The sequence below is a fragment of the Lontra canadensis genome, unplaced genomic scaffold (genome assembly GCF_010015895.1).
Source record: "Lontra canadensis isolate GAN:19392208 unplaced genomic scaffold, GSC_riverotter_1.0 scaffold5, whole genome shotgun sequence".
In the NCBI taxonomy this organism is placed as follows: Eukaryota; Metazoa; Chordata; class Mammalia; order Carnivora; family Mustelidae; genus Lontra; species Lontra canadensis.
Genome location: NW_022630999.1, coordinates 8,622,194 through 8,648,977, shown reverse-complemented (window position 1 = coordinate 8,648,977; position 26,784 = coordinate 8,622,194). Strand labels below are relative to the sequence as shown.

Genomic DNA, 26,784 nt, shown 5'->3' with positions numbered 1-26,784 from the left:
CCGCTCAGCTTTAAGCCGCCAGAGCTTTGAATGTGGCTGGGAGCCTCTGTGCTTTCTCTCAATTTATTTTGTGCATCTATCAGCAAGATGAGTCCTCAGGTCTCAAAAAAAGGCCTAAGAGAGGTTATTTTTTGGGTGTGGGAAAGATCAAAAAATTGTCCATAAACATTAGTGGTAATTATTTTTCAACTTTATGCCATTTCAGTGTGTGATAGTTTTCATAGAAACTCTGTACTTTTGGATAGTGGAGGAAGCCTGTGTTGGAAAAGAGGGATACCAGGAATAATTTAGGAAGCTTTAAGGTAGTTTGTAAGGTGTCTTAGCATTGCATGGTGAAAAAAATATAAACATTAAGCCTGATTCTTATCACCTTTTCCTAAATTACTTAAAGAGGTACAAATCAAATCAGTAGATGTTATTGGAATGACTTAAGTATCCTAAGGATTCAGCTTTCCAGATCTTCCATTCTTCAGCTACAGCCCATTTGGGAGCAGAAGAGTTGCCCAAGTAGCTGGCAAAAAAATGTAGTTGGGATGAAAGGGAAATTGTATGTGACTATAAGATTGGTCACTTCATCATTGCTCAGCTGGCAAGGTTTCAAGATGCTAGGCTTTTCATAGGAAGGCTTTGAAGAGGATAACTATTGAGACAGATGCAAAGTGAGGGCTTGAGGGAAGTGCATACTGGTGATAGTAGCTCTGGGGGAAAGCAGCGAGGAGCAGCAGAAGAGGAACCGAGGAAGAGTAGAGAGAGGAGATGCAGCTCCTGACAGTAGCTAGCTCCATTTCCCTTGCAAAGCCCAAGACATCTCCACTGTGATTTGTTTTCTTGTCAAGGAAGGCGGGTTGAAGGAAGAGAACGGATTGCTCAATGAAGAGCTACCAGAATTCATTTCAGTATTTTTTTTCCCAACTCACCTTCTATTATTAATTTACTGATTCAACTTTTTAAAAAGGATGCTAGTCAAAACATGGAACAGCAGATAGTTCACAAGAAGTTGGTTCATCATATGAGCAAGAGCATTAAAGGTAGTTTGTATTGTTTGCTTATGGCCAGAAAAATATTTCCTATGTAGGGGAAAAAAAGTGTTTTGCAATGATGAAGAATCAGCAGGCTTTGGAGTAAATCATATCCAAGTCTTTACCACACATGCTTAAAGTGTTGAGAGATCTCTTTCATTCTCCATCCATAGGCTGGAGTACAAGGAAAGAGAGCAAGTTGACAAGGAGGTGTATGTGTCCCACTGTAGTAAAGCCAGTAAGAAGACAAGTTCTATACCCCTTTGTGAACTGTGAAGACTATTCTAGAGACTTGAATAGAGAGATCTTTTAGATATTAAAGTCCTCATTAATTTTGCAGAGAGCTAGTTGAGTTACAGTATTTCCTAGTTGTGTCCACTACTCATATTTCATTCTAGCTTAATGAGGAAAAAGAAAGAACACACGTAAAAGAGTCTGCTGGAGTTGTACAAATTTAACCCTCTGCCCTACCAGTTGCTCCAATATCTGTTTCTGTGGAACATGGTTTAAGGGTTAATGTTCATCATGTTAACCATTCCAATCAAGGAGAAGAGAATGTTTAGTATGTTTAGTATATTGTGTTTAAGAAAACAGTAGTTAGTCTATTCCAGAATAAATTTATTAAGAACTACTTATTATGTTTTGGGGCACCTGGGTGGCTCAGTCAGTTGAGTATTTAACTCTTGATTTTTGGCTCAGATTATGATCTTAGGGTTCTGAGATCGAGCCCCGTGTGGGACTCCGTGTTAGGCATGGAGCCTGCTTAAGATTCTTTCTCTCCCTCTGCCACCCACCCTCTCCTTCTCTAAAGGAAGGGAGGAAGGGAGGGAGGGAGGGAGGAAGGAAAGGAAGAAGAGAAGAGAGGAAAGGAAAGGGAAAAAAGGAAGGAAAGAAAAAGGAAGAAAGGAAGGAAAGAAGGGAGGGAGGGAGGGAGGAAGGAAGGAAAGACTTACTATGTTTTGACACTTAATTCAACTGTGTAAAAGCTTAGCTCTCCAAAATTATCTCTTTCTGAAGAGTTCCATATAAATGAGGTCTCATTATATGTGCAAAGTACAGAAGAACAAAAACATCTTTTCCTCCTGAAAAAGACAATCTAGGTACGAAGATCAGAAAATTAAAGAGTTCAAGAGAAGGTATTGCAAATCGGTATATGATTAGTTAACATAAGGCTATAGGAATTCAAAGGAGGGAGGACTCCTTTCATAGAAGTGATAGGATTTTACTAGGTTTTTTTTGGTTTTGTTTTGTTTTTTAGATTTATTTATTTATTTGAGAGATAAGGGAGAGAGTACGTCCATGTACACATGTGCAAGTGTGGGAGGGGGGCAGAGGAGAAGGGAGAGGAACAAGCAGACCCCCTACTGAGCATGGAGCCTGATGCAGGGCTCCAACCCCCCAACCCTGAGATCATGACCTGAGCCGAAATCAAGGGTCGGCTGCTTAACTGACTGAGGCACCCAGGCACTCCTAATTTTAGTAGGTTTTTAAAGTTTGACTAAACTTTGAGGAGGAAAGCAGAGGTTATGTCAGGTTAGTATTAAAAAGTTATAGCCAACAGGACCTGTGGGTGGACAGGCTCCTAAAGGAATGGGGCCTGGCACTCCAGCAGCATATGGGAGAGGGAGAACAGAATATGAAGGCCCAAACAAAAAGCTCTGATTTTATTTATGCTTATTGTATTTATTTTATTGTTTGATGTGATATCTGGGATTTCATTCTAGTTTGCTTTTGTCTTTTCTTTGGTTAGATACCAATCTTTTAAATTCCTGCATTTTAGTGAGAAAGCTACCTTTTTATGGATGTTAGCAGTTTTTGACCTCATATTTGCAAATGGTCTGTTTGAGCAGGTAAAATTAGGTAATACAGTGTTTCAAACAGGGAAACTTTTCCCCGTTTTTATTTCCTTTCTTTATTAACTGTGCAGTGTCCCTCAGGTTATGGTAGTGTACCGTGTACCACTGACTTTCCAAAGTGTACCTTTTTTTTTTTAACTGTGTTTCAGATAAATAGAAAAAATGGGTTATTAAAAAAAAAAAAAGAGTTTAGCAAGAATGCCCATTACCTTCAAATGTCAGTACTTGATTTAAAAGTCCTCGAGGTGGGGACTTTTATTATTCATTTTCCTTTTTCATTAAAAGCACTCAAGTAAGTATCGGTTGAGTCAAGTTGATGTGTTGCTAAATAAAGCCAATATAAAGAGAATTCTTTTTTTTTTTTTTAAAGATTTTATTTTTAAGTAATTACACCCAACATGGGGCTTGAACTTATAACCCCAAGATCAAGAGTCACACACTCCACTGACTGAGCCAGCCAGGCGCCCCTATAAAGAGAATTCTTAACTTCTGGGCTCTTCTATCTACAATTCTAAACTTTATGAAAAAAAAAATCAAGTATGATTATTTGAAATATTGTAGCTATAAAAGGATCAGACAACTATCATGAACTTACTTTTTCTTTTTGCACAGGTCTGTGGCCTCTGAGCTTGAAAAAATAAAGAAGTTTAACTGTATCCTTTAAACCAAACTTATTGTCCTGTATAATTACTCCCTTTCCATTCTAGGCTTAATTCATGAGTCTGTGCTTTATATTATATATTCTGAAGTTTTCTTGAATAACATTTAAGATGTATCTTAGCTATAGAAGGTGCATCATGTCAATATCTATACTTTTGAATGAGTTTAAATAGGACAAAGGGCAATGAACTAGGGGTAGGTCTCCTACAGAGACTTTTTCACTTATATAATTACATTTTCTCCATATCCTCACCAGCGCTTATTATCTATTGTCTTTTGGATAATAGCCATTCTAATAAGTATAAGGTAATACCTCACTGTGGTTTTGATTTGCATTTCCATAATGACTAGTGATAATAAGCACCCTTCCATATACCTGTTGACAATTTGTAGGTCTTTGGGAAAATATCCATTTAGTTCCTCTGACCATTTTTTTTTTTTTAAAGATTTTATTTATTTATTTGACAGACAGAGATCACAAGTAGGCAGAGAGGCAGGCAGAGAGAGAGGAGGAAGCAGGCTCCCTCAGAGCAGAGAGCCCGATGTGGGGCTCGATCCCAGGACCCTGGGATCATGACCTGAGCCGAAGGCAGAGGCTTTAACCCACTGAGCCTCCCAGGCGCCCCCCTCTGACCATTTTTTAATCAGAATTTTTTGCTGTTTAATTGTATGAGCTTTTTATGTATTTTGCATATTAACCTCTTATCAGATATATGATCTCAAATATATTCTCCGATTCCATACATTGTCTCTTCATTTTGTTGATGGTGTCCTTCAATGTGCAGAAGCTTTTTAGTTTGGTGCAGTTCCATTTGTTTATTTTTGCTTTTGTTGCCTTTGCTTTAGGTATCAGAACCAAAAAATCACTGCCAAGACAGATGTCAAAGAGCTTACCCCCCATTTTCTTCTAGGGGTTTTATGATTTCAGGTCATATGTTCAAGTCTTTAGTCCACTTTGAGTTGATTTTTGTGTATGATGGAAGATAGGGATCCAGTTTTCCCAACTTCTCTTATTGAAGAGACCATCTTTTCCTGCATTGTATATTCTTGGCTCCTTTGTTGTAAATTAATTGGCCATGTATGCTTGGGTTCCTTTTTTTTTTTTTTCTTTTAAGATTTTAATTGAGAGACAGAGAAAGAGAGCATGCAGGCTGAAAGAGAAGCAGAAGGAGAAGAACAAGTAGAACTCCATACTGAGCACAGAGCCCAGTGTGGGGCTCGATCTCACGACCCAGAGATCATGACCTCAGCCAAAATCAAGAGTCAGATGCTCAACTGACTGAGCCACCCGAGTGCCTCCGTGGGTTTATTTCTAGACTCTCTATTATGGTCCATTGATCTATATATCTTTTTTTATGCCCATGCCATACTGTTTTGATTACTGTAACTTCATGATATAGTTTGAAATAAGGAAGCATGATGCCTCCAACTTTGTTTTTCTTGAGATTGTTCTGGCTAGGGGCACCTGGGTGGCTCAGTGGGTTAAAGCCTCTGCCTTCGGCTCAGCTCATGATCCTGGGGTCCTGGGATCAAGCCCCGCATCAGGCTCTCTGCTCAATAGGGAGCCTGCTTCCCCCCGCACCCCGCCTGCCTCTCTGCCTACTTGTGATCTATGTCTGTCAAATAAATAAATAAATAATCGTTTAAAAAAAAAAAAAAAAAGGTTGTTCTGGCTATTTGGGTTCTTTTATGGTTACACAGAAATTTTAGGATTGTTTGTTCTATTTCTTCGTAAAATGCTGTTGGAATTTGATAGGGATTGCTTTGAATTTGTAGATTGCTTTGGTTAACATGGACATTTTTACAATATTAATTCTTCTAATTCATGAGTATAAAATACCTTTCCATTTATTTGTGTCTTCAGTTTTCATCCTAAATGTCTTTCAGTATACAGATCTTTCACCTCCTTGCTTAAATGTATTCCTAGGTATTTTATTCTGATATAATTATAAATGGGATTGTTTTCTTTTTTTTTTTTTTTTAAAGACTTTATTTATTTATTTGTCAGAGACAGAGGGAGAGAGAGTGAGCGAGCACAGGCAGACAGAGGCAGAGGGAGAAGCAGGCTCCCTGCCGAGAAAGGAGCCTGATATGGGACTCGATCCCAGGACGCTGGGATCATGACCTGAGCCGAAGGCAGCCACTTAACCAACTGAGCCACCCAGGCGTCTGGGATTGTTTTCTTAATTTGATAGTTTGTTATTAGTTATAGAAATACAATTGATTTTTATAAATTGATTTTATATCCTGAAACTTTACTGAATTTATTAGGTTGGATTTTTTTGTTTTTTTTTTTTTAAGAGAGAGAGGAGGGGGAGAGGAAGAGGGAGAGAGAGAATTTTATTTTAGAAGATTTTATTTATTTGAGAGAGAGAGAACACGAGAGGACAAATGGTGGAGAGGGAGAAGTAGGCTTCCCACTGAGCAGGAAGCCCAATGCAGAACTTGATCCCGAGATCATGACCTGAGCTGAAGCCAGACGCTTAATGGACTGAGCCACCCAGGTGCCCTGAGAGAGAGAGAATTTAAAGCAGGCTCCACACCCAGCATGGAGCCCAACACAAGACTTGATCTCACAACCCTGAGATCATGACCTGAGCCAAAATCAAGAGTCAGACGCTTAACTGACTGAGCCATTCAGGCTCCTCTGAATTTATTAGTTCTGAGAGTTTTTTTTTTGGTGGAGCCTTAAGGATCTTTTGTATATATTATCATGGCATCTACAAATAGAAACAGTTTTACTTTTCTGATTTGGATGCCTTTTCTTTCTTTTTTTGCCTAATTGCTCAGGCTAGGACAGTATGTTGAATAAGAGTGGCGATAGTGGGCATTCTTATCTTATTCCTGATCTTAGAGGAAAAGTTTTCAGTTTTTTACCACTGAGTATGATGTTAGCTCTGGGCTAGTCATACATGGCCTTTATTATCATGAGGTAAGTTCCCTCTATACCCAGTTTGTTGAGAACTTTTCTGCATCTATTGAGATAATCAGATAATTTTTATCCATTTTGTTAATATGGTGTATCACATTGATTTTCGTATGCTGAACCATCCTTGCATTCCTAATAAATCTCACTTGATCATGGTGTATGATCATTTTAAGGTATTGTTGCATTCCATTTGCTAATATTTTGTTGAGGACTTTTGCATCTATATTCAGCAGAGATATTGACCTGTAATTTTTTAAAAGTTATTTTTAAAGTAACCTCTACACCCAGTGTGGGGCTTGAATACATGACCCTGAGATCAAGATCGTATACTTTTCTGACTGAGTCAGCCAGGCACCCCTGTAATTTTTTCTTGTAGTGTTTTTATCTGGGTTTGGTTGTTAAGGTAATGCTGGATTTGTAAAATGAGTTTGGACATAGTCCTTCCTCTTCTATTTTTGGAAGACTTTGAGAAGGATTAGTATTAATTCTTATTAAATGTTTGTTGGAATTCACCTGTGAAACCAACTGGTCCTGGGCTCTTATTTGTTGGGAGGTTTTAGATTACTGATTCAATTCCCTTATTAGTGATTGGTCTGTTCAGATTTTCTCTTTTAAGATTCAGTCTTGGTAGGTTGTATGTTTCTAGGAATCTGTTTCTTCTAGGTTGTCCAATTTGTTGGAATATAATTTGACCAATTTTTCTTATGAAATCTTTTGTTCTGTACATTCCTACCCCATTCATCTAATTTCTTTTATCTTGTGATATTTCTGTAATCCTATTCAAATAATAAAGTAGCTCTGCATCAGAGGACAGGTTTCTTTCCACTCTATATCATTCATTCATTCATGCTGGTGAGGGGCAGAGGGAGAGAGAGAATCTTAAGCAGGCTCCATGCCCACTATCAGTGCCTGGGCCGGGGCTGGGGTTGGGGGGCGGGTCAGTCAGTTAAGCGTCTGACTCTTGATTTCTGCTCAGGTCGTGATCTCCAGTTTATGAGATTGATCCCTGTATCAGGCTCTGTGCTGGCATGGAGTCTGCTTAAGATTCTCTCTCCCTCTGCCCCTCCCCCACATCCCTCTCTCAAAAATTTTTTAAGAATACACTGCACAGATTATTTATGTTCCTCACTGTTTCTTTTATTCTTTTATTCCCATACCACTCTTCACTTAAAGAAATGTTGAGATTTATCTTTATTTATTTATATTATATTTATTTATTTTACATTTATTTATTTATCTTATTTATTCTTTTATCTCCTATCACCAAACCTCCATTCAAATACATGTACTCTCTTTCCTTTCTTCCTCTCTTACATATGAACCAGTTTCCTCATCTTTAAGGGGTAGATCTTGATAAGTTCTGAAGTCTCAGATCTATTATGAATCCTAGAAATCTTCCTAACAGAGAAATAATATTTTAATATGAAGACCAGGCTTTCTGAAATTAAATTTACTTATATAAAGAAAAATGTGGGGGAAAACTCCTTAACTAAGCAACTTAAGTGCTACTGGAGAACAGTGGTATCCTAAACCAGATTTCTAACAAAAAAAACAAACAGTCTTCTGATCATAATGAATCAAAATCTCCAGAAACCTTGCTGGAAGAAGTTAATGAAAAGAGAGTATCAGTGGCATTGAAAAAAACCTCTGAAATCCTTCAGGATATTGACTGTCTTCTATCAAGTTCTAAAAGATGAAAAACAATTATTATATACCTTAAAGATGTTGTTTCAGGTGACTAGTATAAAATTGTTAGTAAGCCAAGAAATTATATGTATTACTTATTCACGATGATTATATGAAAAATGACATTTAACTTTGGAGGTTACCTAACTTGTAAATTTTAAAATATCTATAATGTACTTTATTAATAAAGAACTGTTTTTTAGAATTTTGAACAATGTCCGATTTCAGATTTATGAGAACATTTTATAAAATTATAGTTGCTTTTTATCTTATGGAACATTCACTATTAATCCTCAAGGTTTTTTTTTTTCTTTTTAAATATGCAGAATTGTGTGCATTTGGTCATTTGCTATTTCAACAGAACTACCAAAAGAGAATTTGATCTTTACATATGTATACACAATATTGCTTCAAGCTAAGAATCGAGCTCTTCAGCAAAGACTAAATTTTATCTGAATTGTCTCATATTTTCATTTCTTTTGAACATCTGAAAAAAATTTATGCTATACAAGTGTGTGAAGCTAAAATAGCTCATCAGAAATGCTGTTTATTGCAACCTAGTGCTGTTTATTGGGAAAACACAGAACCACACATCTAAACGGACTTCAAGATTAGACCAATATAGCAGCAATATAGCAGAAATGTTCTAATTAACTTCTGATTTCTAGAAAAGACCTGTTTCTTGACATGAAAGAAACAACAGGAAGCAGGGGAAAAAGAACAAAGCAAGCAGAGCATAGATTAGGAGTGATAATGTCAATGATTTGAATGGGCACAATGTTCTCATGTTGGCTTTCTCACTCTGGGCTCCTTGCTACCTTCAGGTTTCAGCACAAATTACCATTTCGTCAGAAGGGCCTCCCCTATTTAGTCTCTATTACATCACCCTATTTATTACCTTTACAGCACATACTATAGCCATCCAGCTTTTCTTTGTGGTCTAGATCCTCCACTAGAACTTGAGCTCCATAAAGTCATTCTGTAGCCTGTTACCATGCATAGTGTTTGGCACACAGAGCATTCAGTATGTGTTGTATAAATCAGTCAGTGCCTTTGGGCTTTAGGGTGACTACAGATAAAATTGTGACAATTTTGTTGTTTTGGTTGAAGGAAACCATCCATGTTTTCTTCAATAGTTCTAGAAAACTTAGAGTATAAGACATGTACAATGAAGCTAAAAGGGCAATGCGAAATTGTTACAGCATTCAGACAAACTGTCCTTAACATGACTAAAGGCACCCCATATTGTGGTTAATGTATTCTTTTTAATTAGCTTTTAAACTATGTGGGTTAAAATGTCTATCATTTTCCATCTCAGTTGAGTCTTTTCCACGGGCTAAAGACCAAGGGTGTGACAAGCAATGAAAAGTTCTATCACTGAGAAACTGAGCCATACTTTAGGGTTGTGAGAGAGAGGACTAGGAGTGTGCTTGGAATTGAATATCTCACTTTTTACTACAAAATTGTCTTTCAACTGTAAAATATCTCACTACTGCCCTTGCTTTCCCTCTCACCCTTGTTTTGAGAAACTGTAGGTAGGAAGAAGAAAAGCAATGCACATTTTAGAAACTATTCTTTTGCACCAGTGCTTCCTAGAGCCAATGCCAAGCTAGACATCTTGGTGCTCACTCGGGGCAGGAAGGCAAGTGGGACCTGGCCATACTCCCATTAAGAAGCTGCATTTTGAGGCCGGTTAATTGGCGTTATGCAGGTTTGTTTTTTTTTTTTTCTTTTCCCCAACTCCTGTGCGTTTAGTAGTCATGATTAAATGGTCCAGCCCTGTCACTGCCGCCGCAATAAAGTGTAGCCCCCACCGTCCGCCCACAAAGTGGCAAAGAATAATTATCAAGAAATCCCCAAGGGGGCGTGGAGCGCTGCGAAGGAGCGGCGGATCTGCAAGATCGCGGGGTCCCTCCATCTCGTGAAAAACTCCGGGGCCCAACCTCAAAGACCCAGTACAGGAAGCCGGAAATTCCTCTCCCCCTTCGAGACCCAAAATGGCCCTTGGCTCCTAGCTCTAGCGTCTGGGTATAGGGCCTGTGCATCGACATTAGGTGGTTACTTCTCCATCCCCAGCCGCCAGTAAGATGCGTTGTGGATATGCCGGCTGCTAAGTCTGGGGCACGGCGCCGGCAAAGCCAAGAAGGAATGCCCAGGTTTGATAGAGGAAGCCAACAAGGGACTTATTCCACTGTCCCAAAGGTTTCCTTATGGGGCACGACGGGGAAGAATTCGTGGCAGCCAACACCTGCTCCAAAGAGCACTGAGCTATCGGTTCTCGTCCGTTAGGAATGGGGCCAGTATCCCGGCGTCCTCTCTGCCGGCGTTCGGGGGCTGGAGCCGCTCTGGCCGGCGGCCGGCGTCTCTATGGTGCCGGCCGAGGGGCGGGTAAAGGGGCGGGGCCGCCGTTCGCGCTGCGGTGCTGGGTGGAAAGCCGAAGGTGGGCGCGGCAGAGCTCCGGGAGGTCCCGGGCGGGAGGGGGACTGAGCGGACTCCGTGAAACTGCGTCCTGAGGTGGGAAGCCATAGCTCGTGGTTCCCAATGGGGAGGGCGTCAGGGGCGGCGAACGCGCGGGGCCCGAGAGCCAGCGGGGTGTGCTTGGCGGCCGGCACTGTCCGGCGATGCCGCGATGTGCGCAAAGCCCGGCGTCTTCCTTGGGCTTCGTGGAGCCTTCGAGATTCCACAGGCACCCAGCCCTCGCCTAGGCTCTGTGTCCCTGGCGTTTCCCTGGCCCAGAGAGGGGTGACGGGGGTCTTGCAGGAGTTGCCCATTGCCACTAACAGGCACGAGAGTCCCACGCGCCCCGGGTCCCTGGAGGCGTGAATACTCTTAAGTGTGACAGAGTAGTACCTTGCTTGCATGGGAAATGCGGGGTTCCTGCCCTATTTTCTTAATCGGCATTTTAAAATTATTGCATCACACCAGCCTTGGGCAAGAATGATTTGGGAAATTTTCCCGAGACTTGATATATGTTTAAATTGAGAATTGTATGTTTTATTCCTAATGGTACATGTAGGAACTAAACATTTTATATTCCGGCTATAAAAAGTTTCTGTGAAACTCAGCAGGATTTGTGTTTCTCTCCTTTGCAAATTACTGCGTTATATTTGGCATCTGCTCTGGGCATTATAGAATTAAAAATTTAAATATATTAGGGGCGCCTGGCTGGCTCAGTCAGTGGTGTGTGTGAGACCCTTGATCTTGGGGTTGTGAGTTCAAGCCCCGCATTCGGTGTAGAGATTACTTTTTTAAAATTAAAATTTAAAAAATTAAATATACTAACTTCTACAGCACTGGCATTGAAAAAGACTTACTTGTAAAGCAATACTATAGGTAATCAGATTTTGAACTGCTTTTACCTCAGGTTTTTGTAAATATTTGTGTGATGGGCGAGTGAAGCAGGTAGTTTTGGGGGCATTTGTTTGTTTTGACAGAAATATTTGTCCAAGATTATTAACAAACTGCACAATAGTGCATAATTAAAGTAACTGGCTAATTATGTTTGTGGAGTTGAAGATTACTACTATGTATACTTAAAAGACCCCCTAGTTGATGACATTCTACTATAATGGAATGCAGTGTGGCAGTTTGACCATTGTACAAAGTGGCTGCAAGTCATAAGGACCTGTTATGCTATTATGAGATAAAATGTCATCCCCAAAGTAGTTTTAGTTCATAAGCTGAGGGTTGCTTACCGGCTTACCCCCTGTTTTAATGCAATGAAATATTTATTAAATACCTTCAGCACATTAGATTTTATGCATGAGAGGCTTAAAAGAAAATTATAATTACTCTTGAGGGAACTACCCAACAAAAGTAAGTATGTAGACTAAACAAAGTTATTTTACAGTTTTTGAGGTTTCAGGGTCCATTCTGTTTGTAGGGGAGGGAAGGAAGTGGCAAAAAGAAGAAAAAGGTATGAAGAAAAATGGGTATACTTGGGTGTCTTAGAGACAATAAATAAAGGCAGTACAATTATTAATGTTCTCCCCCCCGCAAAATGTGGTTTTTTTTCTTATCGGAATCTAAGCCAAAGATGTTAAATCTATGCACTAATACAGTGGAATAGGTGTCAGAATTGTGTTTCTGGAACCACAATTATACCTTTATAAAAATGGAAAGAGTACTGTGTTAGATACCTACTACTATATAACAAATCACCCCAAAACTTAGAGGCTTAAAACATTTAACGAATATTATCTCATTGTTTCTGTTGGCTCAGACTTTGCAAGGGCTAAGCTGGGTGATTCCAGCCCAAAGGCCCATGCAGTTGTCATCCAGATGTTTGCAGAGCTCTGGGCACCTAAAAACTTGACTGCGGCTGAAGGATCTACTTCCATGTTCACTCATTAGCTTTTTGTTTCTCTCTCACCAAGCAAACTGTTTTATACTTTCCATTTATAAGATGCATTTTGTGTTGCCCCATTAGGTGTATGCGTTCCTCTTCACAGAGCATGATATATTTTTATAAACAATAAGGTTTTCTTTTTCAGGTCACTAAATTTGGATCACCACTTAAGTACTTGAAGTGATCTTTTGATGTTTCACTTTGCTTGTAACATATCATAAGCTCCCTCATTCTTTTAGAATCTGAACTTATGTAAAACACAAGGTTAGTAACATTTAAATATATGTTGGGGTGATAAAAATTGTTCCAAGAGTAAAAGAAGGTGGATGTCATGCAGCGGCTTTAGCGTGACATCATGCAATTTGCAGTTAAGTGGATAATGACCTCTTAATATTTGTTCCTTTCTGGGATAAGATTTGAACATAAATTTGTAATAAATACAGATTCGAGCATAGTTTGAATGACAGCAGAGCTTTTCTGTTGGGCTTTTGCGTAAGTGTGTCCAGCCTACATTCTTAGACCCATCCACCTGAATGGCCTTCTTTCTTCTTTGGGCTAAATTGTAGGCCACAGCTTACTGAAGGAGGGGAATGTTGCTGCTAGTGTAGCACCTCTCCAGCGTAGTTATTAAGTGAGATTTGTGTGTCCCAGTTCCCATCCAGCTAAGTGGATACTGGCATCTATCCTTGGTGCAAAGGGATATTTTATAAAACTTAAAATTATATGCACTGAACCTTTAAACCGGTTGACTAAATCCATGCAAGGTTCAAGAGTTTATTTTGTAAAGTAGAAGCAAATGATTCATAATTTATGGAACTGTAAATCCTGAGGTTTATAGAAAGGTTTCATGACTTGGAGGTATCTTTTGCATTTTTTCACTTTGGTCTTGTTTGAAAGTACGTTGAAGTCACTCATTTCCTCATCCTAGAAGAATCTGTACACTTTAACCTAATCTTAGTGCTTTTCAGAACAATTTTCATTATTGCAAATGGCCAAGAATTTGAGGATTGTTGTAGACTCCATTATCATTAATAAAACTGTTGTTCTGTGCAAAGCAAGTCTTCATAATATGAAAGAATTAAAGGAATCTATAAGTTTATTTCACCAGCAGATAGAGAAATCTTTGGTACAGACTTTGCCTATGTCAACTAATACATAAATATAAAAAAATAATTTTTATATTATCAACTTGGCTTATAAGAATTATATAAAATTTTTAGTTTATTGATGTTATATATTATTTTTATTAATAGATATTTATAATGTTATAAGTATACTTCTACTTTTCAAAAATTACACCTTTAAGGGACTGACTTTAGCATCCTGGTCTGAGTTATTTAGTGACTTCTTACTAATTTCAGAGTAGCTCTATTTGCTTTGTCGTCATAATAGGAAGACATTGGAAATGTTTAGGGAATTATGGGCACCTGGGTGGCTCAGTTGGTTGTGTCTGGCTCTTGATTTTGGCTCAGGTTGTGATCTCTGGGTCGTGAGATCCAGCTCTGCTTTTTTGGAGCCCAGCATCTGGCTCCACACTGGGCTTGGAGCCACTTAAGATTTTCTCTCTCTCCCTCTCCATCTGCCACCTTCGCCCTTGCCCTCCCCCTCCCCCATCGACTCAGGTGCTCTCTTGCTCAAGCGCTCGCTCTCTTGGAAGAAGGAAAAAAAAAAAAGAAAAGAAAAGAAAATGTTTAGGGAATCCAAGAAAGGGGGCAAAAGTACTAATCATATGTAAGCCCATGGGTGAAATATAAACCAAGTGAACAGTTTTCTGTATTTTTAAAATGTGCAGTATATGTACATATTTTTTAACAAAAATTAACATTTTACATATTTTATAGGCTTCCTTTTAAATTTTAATATGTTGAGTATCTTTCCATGCCAGTAAAGATGGGAATAGTTATTATAGTTTTTTTTTTAATGGTTGCATAATATTGTGGCATTTATTTCACTAGTCTCATGACTAGTGACTTTGGACATAACAGTTTCTTATTTTTCCTTATAATAATGCCATGGTAAATATCCATATGTAACTTTTTGTATTTAAATCTGCCTATTTTCGGATTGCCTGTGTAGCTCAGTCAGTTAGGCAGCTGCCTTCTGCTCCTGTTGTGATCCCAGGCTCCTGGGATCAGGCACCACATCAGGCTCCTTGCTCAGCGGGGAGCCTGCTTCTCCCTCTGCCTGCTGCTCCCCGCGCTTGTACTCTCTCTCCCTCTCTTTCTGACAAATAAATAGATTTAAAAACTTTTTCTAGAAAATAAACTAAAAATAATTTTGACCTCCACTCTAAAAGTCAAGCTAGCTGAACTATGTAAAAAAGTCTGTTTACAAATTCATGTAAATATCCCAAACTTGATAACCAAACTGATTACCAAAGGTATCTAATCAGAGACATTTTCCAGGCAGCTAGTCAACAAAACTGATTCCCTTTCTTAATTTAATCAGGGAAATGTTCTATTATATTGCAAAACTCTGGTCCATGTGGATGTGACATTTTAAAACCTAGAGTTGTTGTTTTCTTTTTTCTTTTTTTTTAAGATTTTATTTGTTTATTTGACAGAGAGAGAGATCACAAGTAGGCAGAGAGGCAGGCAGAGTGAGAGAAGGGGAAGCAGGCTCTCCACTGAGCAGAGAGCCGATGTGGGGCTCCATCCCAGGACTCTGGGATCACGACCCAAGCTGAAGGCAGAGGCTTCAACCCACTGAGCCACCCAGGTGCCCCAAACCTAGAGTTTGATTAAACAACTCTACTGTATTAAACTATGCATTGCAGGTTGAACCCATGATCCAATCTCAGGTTTCATCTGAGGATTGACTCTCTCTAGTACTACTTAGCAATTAAAGCCTAACAGACTAACTACTAGCATGCACTCCTCTTCCTGTCCAGCATAGTATATTTGTGATTATGCTGTTCTTACGCGACTGAAAGAAAGAGACCCCACTTTCTACAATATGTGCTGAGAAGGCCAAATACTCTTTTCCAACCTCCCTTGCAGCTAGTCATGTGATGTAGGCTCAGCCAGTTGGACATATACCCTGTCCCCCTGTAAATATTATATGAAATCAAATAAGCAAATACTTGAGATTTTACTTATTTATTTGACAGAGATCACAAGTAGGCAGAGAGGCAGGCAGAGAGAGAGAAGGGAAGCAGGCTCCCTGCTGAGCAGAGAGCCCGATGCGGGGCTCGATCCCAGGGCCCTGGGATCATGACCTGAGCCAAAGGCAGAGGCTTTAACCCAGTGAGCCAACAAATGCCCCAAAATAAGCAAATACTGCCAACAGTCTTCCGAGACAGCAGCAGACAGCCCTGTCTGCACTGGTGCAGTGTCAGTGGTAATATCTGGTGACAGGTTAGGCAGTGGAAGCTGGGCTCAGTTGTGGGGAGGTCTTCATGGGACAAGTTGTTGATGTCCTTTTCACTGAGACGCTTGAGGCATAGCACTGAAGCCTGGCAAATCTGTGATTTCCCAATTCCCTTTTTTTTTTTTAAGATTTCATTTATTTATTTGTCAGAGAGAGAGAGAGAGCACACAAGCAGGCAGAGTGGCAGGCAGAGGCGGATAGAGAAACAGGCTCCCTGCCAAGCAAGGAGCCCGATACAGGACTCGATCCCAGCACCCCAGGATCATGACCTAAGCTGAAGGCAGCGGCTTAACTGAATGAGCCACCCAGGCGTCCCTTCCAATTTCCTTTTAATAAAGTGTTTTTGCATGTACTGCCCAAGTGTTTTCTTTTCCATGCACTTAAGAATCCTAACTGATACAGGATTGGAGTTAAATAACAATTGTTCCTCTAATCATTTAGTATTCTATACACATTCCCCACCCCCCGAATACACACACTGATTGGATTTCTGGTATTCACCTTTCAGTACTTACGTTACTCTGCTTTTCCAAGTTTATTGTCATTAACTCTCCTCAATGAAGTTTAGAAACACTTTGTGAAGTTCCTAAAAGAAAAATCCCTGTATGATTTTATTTAGAATGCTATTAAATTTATAGACTCCATTTGAGGAGAATAACACCATCAATGTTGTCTTCTTATTCAGTAAAATGGTCTGGCTGTCTTGTGTTAGTTAAGTTCCATTAAAGAAGTAGAACTACTTTTCCTGCCAAAGAGTGGGATTTATAGAGGGATTAGACATTCTATAATTGCAGGGGCTGAGAAAGCAGCCTGGGCAGACTCCTGCCTCTGAGTCTGTTGTTGAGCCTGAAGCAGTTATAAGTCAGGTAGACAGACACAGTCGAGAAGCGAAAGTGGATGTGGAGAAGAGCAAGGACCAAATGGAATCTGCACTGGCTTCTCACCAACTCCAGTTTTGATGCTGGGGGTGATCTACAGGAGAGGCTAGCACTCTTTACCCTGGGATTGCACATGCAGACCCAGGATTTGGAGAAGCTGAAGGAGTTGCAGGCCAGCCTGCTTCCCGTGCCAACAAGGTGAGCTAACAGATCATATGCAAGCTCCACGTGCAATAAGACAAGAACTTCACAAGGAAGGGAATTCTGGAATCTGTGCTTTTAGCTAAGCTGAGCTGACATAGTACAATTGATTGATCTTTGTGTCCTTTAATACAGGTTGTTTTCTTCATAAATATTTCTTGTTTAGTTTATTCCTTGGTATTTGGGTTTTTATTACCATTGTGAATATTCTTTCCCATTGATGATGGCTTGTCTGTTATAAAGATTAGTTTAGTATTTATCTTGAATTAGCCACCATTCACAACTTACATTCTAATGATTTTCAATGGATTCTCTTGAATCAGCAGTCATTTTCACTTGCAAACTAATGTAATTATCTTTTTGTTGCTGGTAAGGTAATGATACATTTTCTTTCCTGCTCCCTCTTCCTTTCCTTGCTTCCTTACATGGAATGAAACTGCCAGAACAATATTCTAATAGCTATACTATTTCTAAATTTAAGGTAATTGTCTCTTGGTTTTCATCATTTTGGTTTCTAGTAAACTAGTGTTTCCTTAATGTTTAGTGAATATAGAAATTACTTGGTATTCATACTTGCTAAAAATGCAGATCCCAGGAATGGATATTATATTTTGCTAAATGCCTTTTAAAGTATTAAATATGCAGTTCCTGCTGGATAACAGATCCAATGTATGAAGATTTTTTGTGAATTCATTCAACACTTATTGAGCACTTAGTATGCATAAAACGTATAGTAGTAAACAAAGTTGACAGAGTCCTTGCTCTCTGAACTTTTGTTTTCCTTCCTAAAATGTGTTTAGAGCATAAATACTTGAACCAAGTCTTTTGGCTCTAAAGGTATTACTTGAACCATCATTTAAGCTTAGTTTCTTTGAGCTAACTAGGCCACTTTATTTTTCTTTTTAACCAGTTTAAAAGTGATGAATCGTATTGCACTGTGGTCAGAGAATTTGGTCTGAACAGTTCCAGTTTTTAGATTGTATTGAAGTTTTTCTTACAGATGAGTAAATGAGTAGTTAACTTTTGTAAGTGTTTCATAGACATTTGGAATGTGTTTTCTGTGTAAAATATGTAATTTTAGACCTGCATATGAAATCAAACTTGTAATTATATATTATTTAGACTATCTATACCTATTTTTGGCTACTTGATATAATTTACATATTTTACTGCTTTGCAGTTTGTCATGTAAGCATCTTCTATTTTTGAAGGTTCTATTTATTTATTTTTAGAGAGAGAGAGAGCAAAAGTGCAAGAGAGAGCAGGTGCAGGGGGAGGGACAGAGGGAAAGGAAGAAAGATTTTCAAGGAGACTCCACTCTGAGCATGGAATCTGACTCAGGGCTCGATCCCATAACCCTGAGTTCATGACCTGAGCTGAAATCAGGAGTCGGATGCTTAACCAACTGAGCCACCCAAGTGCCCTGTAAGCATCTAACTTTACTGTGACTTGAATATTTTACCCCTTTTATCCCACTAAGTCTTTTGCCATGAATTTTGTATTTGATATTAATATTATCATGGCTGCTTTATTTGGCTTCTATATTCTAGGTATATATTTTTTAATCTCTTTATTTTGTATATTGTTGAGACTTTTTGTTTGAGATATTTTCTTGTGAACAATAACTTGGATGTTTCCTTTTGTCCCAGTCTGTTTCTTTATAGATAAATGTAATACGTTCACATTTATTGTGGTATTTGTGTTTGATGTTTGGTCTCTTTTGCTTTTTTGGGAGGGTTGGGGTGACAGTAAAGTCTTTTTTTTTTTTTTTTTTCCTTTTCTGTTTTGCTGTACTGATTAAGTTTTCTTTACTCCTCTTCTTTCTCCCTAGTAATTTAGTAGTTTAGAAGTCTGTTCCTCCATTCTTTTCCCCCAATAAATTGTATATAGCTGTTACAATTTATAAGGCAAAACTATTGAAATTCATGATTGTCACAGAGGAGTCGTAATTTAATTTAGGTAGAATCCTACAGTCATGATCCTTTTCTTTCAGAGGTTTATTAATGTTGCCCCACAGTATTTTGGCATTTATTTTTGGTATTAATCACATGCTGTTTTTGCGGATAACCTTTTTGAGTGAAGAGGGGCATGATCTCCATAAACTCTTGTTTTCAGAGTGCTCCTTTTACATGAAAGCCTGCTGTTGTTATTGATAATAAGGTATACACACACACACACACACACACACACACAAACACACACACACATTTTTAAAGATTTTATTTATTTATTTGACAGAGATCACAAGTAGGCAGAGAGGAAGGCAGAGAAGGGGGGAGGGGAGAAGCAGACTCCCCGCTGAGCAGAGAGCCCGATGTGGGGCTCGATCCCAGGACCCTGGGATCATGACCTGCGCAGAAGGCAGAGGCTTTAACCCACTGAGCCACCCAGGCGCCCCTCTTTTCATTCTCTTAACATAGTTTTTCAAAGAGCAGATGTTCTTAATTTTGATGAAGTTCAGTTTATCGATTTTTAAAAAACAGACTGACCTTTTGATGTTGCTTCTGAAAATTCTGCACAGCCCAAGGACCCAAAAATACTCTCTTTCCTTCCAAAATTTTTATAATTTTATGTTTTACTTTTAAGTCTGTGATCCATTTTGTCTTAATTTTTGTATACTGGAGTAAAGTATGGTCTGAGGTTCATTATTTTTGTATGTGGATATCCTCTTGTTCCAGCACCATTTGGTGAAAGGAATGTCTTTTCTCTATTTCCTTGCTTTTGCATGTGTGGACCTATTTCTTTTTTTTTATTATTTCTTTTTAAATTTATTGTTATGATTATTAAATAGGCTTGATACCCAGTGTGGAGCCAAACACAGGGCTTGAACTCACAACCCTGAGATTAAGACCTGAGCTGAGATCAAGAGTCAAGTGTTCAACCAACTGAGCTGCCCAGGATCTATTTCTGATCCCACTTTCTGTTCCGTTCCATTGCTCTATTTGTCTGTCCTTATACCAACGCTGCATTGTCATAATTACTGCAGCTATGTAAGACTTGAAGTTAGATGGTGTAAGTCCTTCAACTAAGTTCATCTTTTTCCAAGTTGTTTTCCTATTCTAGGTTTTTTGTGTTTCCCTATAAAATGAGCTATGGGTAGTTTTTATTATGAAATGGAAATTGAATCATTCTTAATGATTTAGTCATTTAGTTATTCTTTAGTCACAGAATTAAAACAAAACAATACAAAACAAAAACGTCAGGTATCACATAATATTGATAACTTTAACTGGATAAGTGATTTCCATATTCTATGCCAGTTAACTACTCAGCACAGAATTATGATTACCTTTTTACCAATTAAAGTTCTGTGGTTAGAGGCAACAAAAGAAAAAGGGATTTATTGGAAGAATGCTGGGTTAGGTCATAGAAGTAAAGGGTAAGCTGTAAGAGCTAAGGCAGCTCTGAGAAACTTGAAGATTGAACCTGAGGAATCGATGTCCTTAGGTTCTTTTTTTTTAGGCTGCTCCAGGTAGTGGAATCCAAGTCTGTAAGAAGAGAAAATTCTAGAAGGAAATCTGATTGGTCCAGCCTGGGTCACCTTAATGACCAAATTATTTATCACCAGTCTGATCACTACTAGAATATGATAACTCATTAGTAATTGCTAACTAATTACTACTACTGGTAAGAGAAACAGAATTCTAATTGACCAGCTCCAGAGTTTGGGTATTGGATGAGCAGTTTTCCTTAAAAAAGGAGATGCTGTTTTCAGAAGTCTGGAAAATAGTTGCTGGGTCCACAGACACAATAGGTGCTCACTACCATGTAGCACGCATTCCTGAGCATAGAACTATTTGATGACCTCAAAGTAGTAGGTTGCAGTTGGGGGGCTTTCTTAAATTCACCTTGATACATACGAACATGTAAACTGTTGTTCCTGTAAAGCTAACCTATTCTCTTTGGGCAGCATGGCATATTGTATATAACATGTAAAAGTACAATTTTGTTATATTTGAAAGTACTAGGAGAGTAGTCTTAAATGTTCTCACCACATGCACAAAAAGGTAACTATGTGAGATGATGGAAATGTTAACTAACCTTATTGTGGTCATCAGTTGACAACATGTTTGTATATGAAACCATCACAGTGTACATGTTAAACTTAGTAAGTGTTCTCTATTAATTATATCTCAGTGAAGCTGAGGAAAATAAAGTGAAATTACTGACAACTGTTAAAAAAAAGAAATACCAGTTTTTACAGCTTGGTTTTCTTTTTCTTTTTCTTTTTTTTTAAGATTTTATTTATTTTATTTGACAGAGAGAGATCACAAGTAGGCAGAGAGGCAGTCAGAGAGAGTGGGGGAAGCAGGCTCCCCGCTGAACAGAGAGCCTGATGTGGGGCTCAATCCCAGGACCCTGAGATCATGACTTGAGCCGAAGGCAGAGGCTTAACCCACTGAGCCACCCAGGCACCCCACAGCTTGGTTTTCTATTTGTGAAATTATTGCTGAGACTGTTTTGTTTAAATGTTTCATGGCATTAAGCTTTGCGTGGTGGTGGTATCGTAGCCAATGAGGTTTATCCAAGGTGTGATTATTGCTAATTGAAATGTTATATGGCATTAACATTTTCTTCTGTGTTCTATTTTAGGGTGACTGGGAATGTAAACAAGAGTAAGCTGTTTCCTGATGGCTTTTAGTATATACTGACATACTGTCTGTGATGGCATCTGAGGCTGAGAAGACCCATGCTTTACTCCAGTCTTGTAGCACTGAGTCTCTTATTTCCAGCCTTGGTCTGGGGATGTTCTGCCTAGTAGCCGACAGACTTCTTCAGTTTTCCGTAATTCAGCAAAATGACTGGCTTCGAGCCCTCTCGGATAACACCATACATTGTGTGATTGGCATGTGGTTGTGGGCAATAGTCATTGGCGTCAAGAAGACAACGGACTTTGGAGAAATCATTTTAGCTGGATTTTTAGCCTCTGTTATTGATGTAGACCACTTTTTTCTAGCTGGATCTTTATCTTTAAAGGTAAGAAACATATATGTTTAATATTTCTGGTCTTTAATTTCTTTAGCACTGTTATATTGATCTTCATAACATCCTTTTAGAGCTAGAGAAGATTATCCTTATTTTAAAATAAGGAAGTCCATTCATCCAGTTGTTTTTGTGAGCACTTAGTACTTCCCTGAAGGCAAACACAGACATGTTGCTAATCAAGTCATTGGCATCACCAAGTGCCAAGGATGCATACAGAGCTAAGGACTCAGTAAATGTACCTGAGGAGTTCTGTGCTGACTTTACAGAGGATGGTATAAGTCTTGAAGGACACATTAATCAACTGGCTTAAAGTAATGGGGATCATTCTCAGGGCTCTCCTGGGTCTTTTTCCACTGTTCTTTCTTCAGGACCACACTTATAATTTCCCCCTTATTCTTCATGTTTCATAGTTAGTATGTGGCTTCTTAGTGTTCCCTTACAGGAGAAGAGCTTTAAGATGATTCTTAGTCCTGGGGAACGACTTCCATGGATTCATTCCCCAGTCCCTTGTGGAGCCAAAGGTGTGCATTTCCATGGGCTGATTAGGGCACAGTCCCTGGTGGTGAACGTTGATGAGTTTCGATGAGGTGTTTAGCTATACGGTGACCTGTTGGCTTTGCAAATGAACTAAGCCTGAAATACAGTTCAGATAATATTCTCTAAGTGTCAACAGATTTTCCTATCTTTTCTGTGTTTATGATCTGTAAACACTCACAGAGCAAGGACTTTGCTTTATTCACCACTGGCCTGGAATAGTGCCTGCCTCATCTAGTAGGCATCCAGTAGATACTTGTTGAATGAATGAGAAATGATCATTTCTTCCTTTTAGGTGTCACATACCAGGTATTTCTCAGAGGTTGTCTTACTTATTGAAAAACTTAATCAGTAAGGAATCAGTAATTCCTGATTAAAGACAAATTAATAACATGTATTTGAGATTGGAATCAGAAGACGTGAGTTTGAATCCTAGTACGTGGTGTTAGCAGAGCGCTTTCTTCTTTAAGTCTCAATGTCCTCATCTGTAAAGTGTGGGTTCTGTCATTACTTACCTCACAGGGCGCTCATGTGTGTTAAATGGGCTTGTTAAAGGACAGACCCCGACAAATAGTTCACAGTCAATGTTAGTAGAGATTGGGATAAGCTATCACGCATCATAAAAAGTGTAGTTCATAAATGCATTCATCTAGAACTTAGTGTAATTAGAAAAAAAACATTTAGGCTCCGTACTGTATTTATTCGTTGATTCACTTAGAAGCAGTAGTGTTGAGAATATAAGCCAGAGAGACAAATTCAGTCTCCCCCTTACCCCCTGTACAACCTGGGGAAGCTACTTGGCCTCTGTGAGCCACAGCTTACCCCTCTGTGAAATAATCCCTAACTCATACAACTGTTACAGGGATTAAATGAGATAGTGCATATTAGGGTAGCACAGTGCTGGTATTGATCCTTTTTTTTTTTTAATGAAATCTGAACAAAACTAAAATAAGTATTTATGATACTAAGGTTTTTTTTTTTTTAAGATTTTATTTATTTATTTGACAGAGATCACAAGTAGGTGGAGAGGCAGGCAGAGAGAGAGAGGAGGAAGCAGGCTCCCCAGTGAGCAGAGAGCCTGATGTGGGGCTCAATCCCAGAAACCTGAGATCAGGGCATGAGCCAAAGGCAGAGGCTTTAACCCACTGAGCCATGCAGGTGCCCCAGTGATACTAAGTTTTAAATGTCTGTTGTTCCTTCCATTTGTCAGTGATCTATTTTTACTTCCTTGATTTTATGATCATGTCCTTTTCTTCTTTCATTTTTCATTATTTTTCTATGAATGAAAAATCTGGATTGAGATTTTACACATCAGCCAACAAACAAATTTCTTGTTTCTTCTTTAGCATCTATTAATTTAAATAGACTTCACAAATGAAAATGTAAAGAGTCAGTGTAACTCCAAACATCCAGAACATAACTTCAACTTCAGACTGTTGCTCTCTTCCAAGTAGGGCTTACCACAGGCTTCCTCGCCCTACCCTGCTGTTGAGGAGCCTGGTTCAGTGTGGCTGTGCGAGGAAAAACCAAGGTGGAGACAAGGTTGGGATAACAATATAGAAATGTGGGTGGTTCATGATCCCAGGGTCAAGGGATAGAGCCCCACATTGGGCTTCTTGCTCAGAGGGGAGCCTGCTTCTCCCTCTGCTGCTCCCTGTTTGTGCTCTCTCTCTCTCTCTGACAAATAAATCAAATCTTAGGAAAAAACCTAACAATGCAGAAATGTTATGTGTTCTGCCAAAGTAGAAATAAAACAGCTAAAAATAGGGAGAAGGAAGAGGAATGTAGCATAAACTCTTTGATATTCAGTCAGTAGGTGAGAGTTAAAGACACTGGTTTAAGGATCGTGTGACTGCACATGGTGGCAAGGTACAGTCTCTTTAATAGATGCCTTGCATTTTAATGGTGGGAAGTTATGCCTCTAGTTTTTTGTTGTTGTTGTTTTTTAATAAGGACCTATTTTTTTCTCCTCCTTTTCTTCTTTACCACCTAGTGTCCAGATGATTCCTCCCCCTTCGTTTTTGCCATCTTCTCCCTCAGAACCAATGCCTTTTAAAGCCTTGAATTATGCATACTTTTAAAGTCCTTGCTTTGTAGCCAGTGCTCTGATCAACTAGGACTCTTTCCAGTGTTTCTCTTTCCAGTGGTAATTATAGATCAGTCTTAGGTCCCTTCATCTTTCCTGGCTTGTAGTGGAAGTGTGAGAGAAAGTGCACTGATGTAGTCTGTATTTTAATACTTAAGAGTGTTTGAAGTTTTGGGCACCCTCTGACTTGTGTCTGTGCTGAGTGGGGTTTGGTATAGTTTTATTTGCCCTTGTCTGTAATGTTTTTGAGAATGTGTGGGGAGATTCGGTTTAGACAATCTTCACTGCCCTTAGCTTCCTTTTTATTTAAAAATTATCTTATTGAAAATTAGCCTTTAGAGTATGTGAGAACAAAACCTCACTCAAGAATCATTCAGGAATTAACCCTGAAATTTTCATTTGTTTAGTTATTGATTACATTTTTTATAATGGTTTAACATTTTTACTGGAGTTTAACTCAACTTTATAATAATTTTTTAAAATAATAGACTCTTTCTAAATGTTATAAGTGCATTCTGAAAATATTCAAGGCTAGTATAAAATGGTTACAATAAAAACATTTCCCTTTCATGTCTTTATTAATAGAAGAATATTTTATTCACTTGTGAGATTTTTTTCAATGTTTAGAGGCCCCAGATAATTCCCTAAAACCAAATTTACACAAACCACACGTTTGGGATATAAATTACATTTGTATTGTGACTTTTCTAAGCAAATAATAGGAAACTTTACAAAATTAATCACCATGTTCTTGAGATCTTCAGAGAATTTCCCACTCACTTTTCTTTGCTTTATAAGTAACTGACTTAATATATGTATTCAGAGGTGACACAGAAAATGTTTCCATTGTATTTCTAATAGACTCCTAGAAAATGTTTTAGAATGTTAAGAAGCATCTACCAAATTTTGTTTGCCAAGAAGGAAATGATGCTAGCTACTGCTCTCCCCTGCAGGCTGCTTTGACTCTCCCACGAAGACCTTTTCTTCACTGCTCTACTGTCATTCCAGTTGTGGTTCTGACCCTGAGGTTTACTATGCACCTTTTCAAGCTCAAGGACTCATGGTGCTTTCTTCCCTGGATGTTATTTATATCCTGGACTTCACATCATATCCGAGATGGAATTCGTCACGGCCTGTGGATATGCCCATTTGGAAAAACCTCTCCTTTGCCATTCTGGCTTTATGTTGTCATCACCTCCTCTTTACCTCACATCTGTTCATTCGTTATGTATTTCACAGGGACCAGACAAATGATGTCTTCAAAATATGGGATCCATATCGATGTCTGAGCTAACCGTATGCCAGGCTTCAAGAAGCAGATGGTTCTGATAATGACAATTAAGGGTAGCTAACATTATCAAGTGAATTTTTAACAATATATTATATTAATTATAATTCCTGAATCCTCTTGCTCAGGAGGCATGTACACTTTTTAAAAAATTATATTAAATTATACATTTGTTGTAATTCTACTTCTCTCTTCTCTAACACTCTAGTACAATATGAGAGTTTGATTTATCCCATGAGAGATTTTGTTTGTTTCTTCTGTTTACCTGGCTCTACTAATAGATCCTAGTAGATTCAGATCCTGTTAAGTTTTCGGTATGCGTTTGAGGCAGTCCCTTTCAGGATGAAAAACAGATCAAATCATAGGGTGATTAATTTGCAAAAAGTCACATTTGTAGCCACATTTTCCTGAGATACTGCAACAGTGCAACAGCCAACATAAATGAGATCGTGCATAAGATGTAGAGTGAACACTCCCATTTCTGCATATTGGTCCTGATTATGGTGTGATTGGTCAGATACTTCAGCGCGTTGCGATTACTGCGGAATCCTTTTCCGCACCCTTGTGAGAAATCATAATATCCATACGAGATAGTAACTAACTGTAGATCTAGATTATTGTGTCAGGAATCACTTTAGGAAATAATTATTGTCATATGTTGACTGTAGTAACATCCTGCTCAAGTATTATTTTTTTAGTATCTTTGTCCAAAAATCTCATGTGTTACAGTTTTAACTGTTCTGAAAAAGTAACTAAATTTGACAAAATATTTGTTAAAAGTTAACAAAATACTGATACTTGGCTTATAACCATGTAATTTGAACTGACACATAAAAAGGACTTAATCAGTTTCTTCAAATGTAAAATCCTGCATGTGCCATTAAAATTGTTTTAGTTGCTGCCAGTTTGTTTACACACTATTTTAAAGTGTATCGGTTAAATAA

At 38.6% G+C, this 26,784-nt stretch overlaps 2 protein-coding genes and 1 non-coding gene across 7 annotated transcripts in view; all 3 read left to right on the top strand.

Moving 5' to 3' along the window:
* Nucleotides 1-8,228, top strand: part of CUNH5orf34 (chromosome unknown C5orf34 homolog) — a 33,143-nt gene extending 24,915 nt beyond the window's left edge. For all 3 annotated transcript variants that reach the window (XM_032851427.1, XM_032851426.1, XM_032851425.1), the window contains 2 exons: nucleotides 3,488-3,528; nucleotides 7,968-8,228. In XM_032851427.1, coding sequence (XP_032707318.1) covers nucleotides 3,488-3,528; nucleotides 7,968-8,161 — 235 coding nt within the window. In that variant the 3' untranslated portion in view covers nucleotides 8,162-8,228. The remainder of the gene's footprint in view (nucleotides 1-3,487; nucleotides 3,529-7,967) is intronic.
* A 2,324-nt stretch (nucleotides 8,229-10,552) lies between these two features.
* Nucleotides 10,553-25,978, top strand: TMEM267 (transmembrane protein 267). 3 transcript variants are annotated; one of them, XM_032851423.1, is made up of 5 exons: nucleotides 10,621-10,664; nucleotides 12,644-12,762; nucleotides 16,846-16,943; nucleotides 21,540-21,923; nucleotides 25,506-25,978. In XM_032851423.1, exons 4-5 carry the CDS (start codon nucleotides 21,612-21,614, stop codon nucleotides 25,839-25,841), a joined length of 648 nt encoding a protein of 215 aa, XP_032707314.1. In that variant the 5' UTR covers nucleotides 10,621-10,664; nucleotides 12,644-12,762; nucleotides 16,846-16,943; nucleotides 21,540-21,611; the 3' UTR covers nucleotides 25,842-25,978. The 3 variants fall into 3 exon arrangements, with proteins under 3 accessions (XP_032707313.1, XP_032707314.1, XP_032707315.1); XM_032851422.1 differs by lacking the exons at nucleotides 10,621-10,664; nucleotides 16,846-16,943 and adding an exon at nucleotides 10,553-10,590; XM_032851424.1 differs by lacking the exons at nucleotides 10,621-10,664; nucleotides 12,644-12,762 and having other exon boundaries at nucleotides 16,506-16,943.
* LOC116864449 lies at nucleotides 21,432-21,570 on the top strand. The gene has a single exon (XR_004382010.1). It is a non-coding gene; the product is annotated as a U4 spliceosomal RNA (small nuclear RNA).
* Nucleotides 25,979-26,784: the final 806 nt, after the last annotated feature.